The 3,465-nt window shown below is 51.6% G+C and overlaps 1 protein-coding gene across 1 annotated transcript in view; it reads right to left on the bottom strand.

Moving 5' to 3' along the window:
- The window catches only part of Znf236 (zinc finger protein 236), a 96,493-nt gene that overhangs the window by 3,383 nt on the left and 89,645 nt on the right, over nt 1-3,465 (bottom strand). The window contains exon 31 of the mRNA XM_013026115.1: nt 557-733. Coding sequence (XP_012881569.1) covers nt 557-733 — 177 coding nt within the window. The remainder of the gene's footprint in view (nt 1-556; nt 734-3,465) is intronic.

Genomic DNA, 3,465 nt, shown 5'->3' with positions numbered 1-3,465 from the left:
AAGGTGTCCTGTGTGTAAGGTGTACTGTGTGTAAGGTGTACTGTGTGTAAGGTATACCATGTGTAAGGTGCAGCTGTGTATAAGGTGTACTGTGTGTAAGGTGCTGCTGTGTGTAAGGTGTCCTGTGTATAAGGTGTACTGTGTGTAAGGTGCAGCTGTGTGTAAGGTGCAGCTGTGTGTAAGGTGCAGCTGTGTGTAAGGTGCACTGTGTGTAAGGTGCACTGTGTGTAGGGTGCAGCTGTGTGTAAGGTGCAGCTGTGTGTAAGGTGCAGCTGTGTGTAAGGTGTCCTGTGTGTAAGGTGCAGCTGTGTGTAAGGTGCAGCTGTGTGTAAGGTGCACTGTGTGTAAGGTGCAGGTGTGTAAGGTGCACTGTGTGTAAGGTGCAGCTGTGTGTAAGGCACGCACAACTACTGTGCAGCAGAGAAGGCAACACAGGCCTCCCCATGACACAGACACCCTAGATCCTAAGTCCCCAAGGGGGTGGGGATGTTGTGGGAGTGGGGAGGGGAGGAGGGTGGGTTTGGAGGGTGGGGTGCGGGCTGGGGGAGGGGCTCACCCACGAAGCTGTGCGCCCGCTTCATGTGCAGCTTCATGTTGCTCTTCTGCGTGAAGCCCATGACGCAGTAGGCACAGCGGTAGGGCCGCTCTCCCGTGTGCTTCTTCATGTGCACCTGCAGCGCGCTCTTCTGGTTGAAGGCCTTCTCGCACAGCGTGCAGTGGAACGGCCGCTCACCTGCGCAGAGCCCGCCTGCTCAGTGGGCCTGTGCACACCCATCCCCCCCCGTGCGCCCGCACACACGGGACTGCTCAGAGCCACTCAGCACTGAGACAAGCCCAACGTCAATCACACGTACTGTGCAGAGGTTAGCGGCATGGCTCAAGTGGTGGAGCACCAGCCATGATCAACTGCACTGGGCAAGAGCACAAGGCCTGGAGTTCCAGCCCTGCTACCAGTAAGAAGAAGAAAAAAGCGGTGGGAGTCAGGGAACACTGACTATCCAGAGAGACAGGCTGTGCAGGAAGGTCATTTGGACATGAGAGCATCAAACCCACTGCATACAAAGTGTATTTACATCATTTAAAAATGTCATTTAAAACATTATTGAGCCAGGCAGCCACCTGCCTGGAATCCTACCTACGCCAGAGGATGAGGTCTGGTTTGAAGCCAGCTCAGGCAGGAAAGTACATGAGACTCTTATCTCCAATTAACCACCCAAAAGCTACAAGTGGAGTTGTGACTGGGTGGAAGAGCACTAGCTTGAGCACAATAACTCAGGACAGCCCCAGGACCGACACATACACACACCCAAATTATTGAATGATACTGTATATCTTCTTTTTGGTGTGTGTGGGGGGGAGAAGGGTGCGGTTGTTGTTGGTTGTGGGGCCTTTTCTTTTTCTGGTGGTTTATTGGAGGTAAGAGTCTCATGGACTCTCCTGCCCGGGCTGGCTTTGAAGCACAATCCTCTGATCTCATCATCCTGAATAGCTAGGATTACAGGCGTGAGCCACCAGTACCTAGCTTGACTTTATAAACTTTTTTACATTCTAATAACTATTTCCTTAAAATCTTTTACACATAATTGATCTAACTTGTATTTTCTTGATTTTTCACTTTCTATTAGATCATAAGGTTTTTCTGTTAGCTCATGTAGCTCCCATTTATGTAATTTCCATATACAAACATGTAATTGAATACACAAAATATAACTTAATGAAAAATAATTGGGCTGGGAAGGTGGCTCAGTGGTAGAGTGCATGCCTTGCGTGCATGATGCCCTGGGTTCGATTCCTCAGCACCATATAAGCTAAAAGAAAAAAGCCGGAAGTGGTGCTGTGTCTCAAGTGGTAGAGTGCTAGCCTTGAGCTGAAGAGCTGAGGGACAGCGCCCAGGCCCAGAGTTCAAGCCCCATGACCGACAAAAAAGACAAAGAAAAAAAAATACTCAATAATTTTAAGTATATGCTAAAATTTTTAATGCTACTTAACTGCTGCAAAGACTGTGGAAATGAAGTAGAAGTTGCAAAGTTTGCTGCCTGTGGGCGGGGCCTGTCACCTGTGGGCGGGGCCTGTCACCTGTGGGCGGGGCCTGCCACCTGTGGGCGGGGCCTGCCACCTGTGGGCGGGGCCTGTCACCTGTGGGCGGGGCCACAGGCACAGGGCCTGGGTTCCCCCACCCCTCTCCAGGGCACCCCAGCAGAGGCTTGTCATCTCAGGTCCAGCCAGGGAATGCAAACCTCCCTGCTGGTCACACTGCTGACGCAGGTGCCGCTGCAAGGTTAGATGTATTCGATGTCTGGGAGGTCAGACGGGCAGTGAGGTCCTGGGGGGGGCAGGGACAGCCCGGGAGGCTGCTATGACCCTCCAGGAGAGAGGACAGGCACAGCAGCAGCGTCTGGGCTACCTCGCCGTGGCCACCTGGGAGGGGCGCTATCCCTCACAGACGAGGGCACCTGGCCAATGTTCCCAGGTCAAATTGGAAACATGCAAAAATGTGATCACAAAGCAGTAATGGAGGGAAGGAGGCAACCCACTAATTAAAGAACAGGATTCAAGCCGAATGCCTTCCTCTTGGAGCATCTTTAAAGATATCATTCAAGGTGAGAGCTAATGGCTCAATCTAATCCTAACTACTCAGGAGATCGAGATCCAGAAGATGGCAGTTGAGAGGCCAGCTCAGGTAGAAAAGTTCACTGGACTCCATCTCCAAAATAACCAGTAAAAAAAGCAAGGCTGGAGGCATAGCGTGAGAAGTAGAGTGTCAGTTAAGTGAGCAAGACAAGCAAGCATGACACCAAGTCCAAAACCCCGCACTGCCAAAAACTACAGAGAGATAGACAGCTCTCTATCAATATATATCGTCCAGCTTAATATCCACAGTTTGCGCAGCTCTAGAGGACACCGTATGTCTGCATGTTGGTTGCTATTGCCAGATTGTACTGAGGAAAAGAATGAAAAATCCAGAAACAGGAACATACACAGTAATTTCTAAAAATCAAATGGAAACACTGAACTATGTAATTGTAGAGTTTGCGTAGCAGTGAATACTGGAGAAGCTAGCTCCCACACCAGTCAGACGCACGCTGTTGCACACTCCAGAGGGAAGCTGCAGGTGCGCAGCAGCTGTTTCTCCGCAGAGCTCTGCACCTGCGGGGGAGGCTACGGGACACAGTTCCTAGAGCCGCACACTCCCAGCTTGGGCTCGACTGGTCACGCTATGGGGACACCACAAAGTTTCCATTCTAGATAGAGAGGGTAGCCGCCACTGTGTTCCCAGCACCCACAGCAGATAGCTGCCACTGTGCTCCTAGCACTCACAGCAGTTAGCCGTCACTGTGTTCCCAGCACCCACAGCAGTTAGCCATCACTGTGTTCCCAGCACCCACAGCAGTTAGCCATCACTGCGCTCCCAGCACCCACAGCAGTTAGCCGTCACTGTGCTCCCAGCACCCACAGCAGTTAGCC

Source organism: Dipodomys ordii, unplaced genomic scaffold, assembly GCF_000151885.1.
Source record: "Dipodomys ordii isolate 6190 unplaced genomic scaffold, Dord_2.0 Scaffold91, whole genome shotgun sequence".
NCBI lineage: Eukaryota > Metazoa > Chordata > Mammalia > Rodentia > Heteromyidae > Dipodomys > Dipodomys ordii.
The sequence above is the reverse complement of the archived record's forward strand: the minus strand, read 5'-3'. Positions and strand labels throughout refer to the sequence as shown.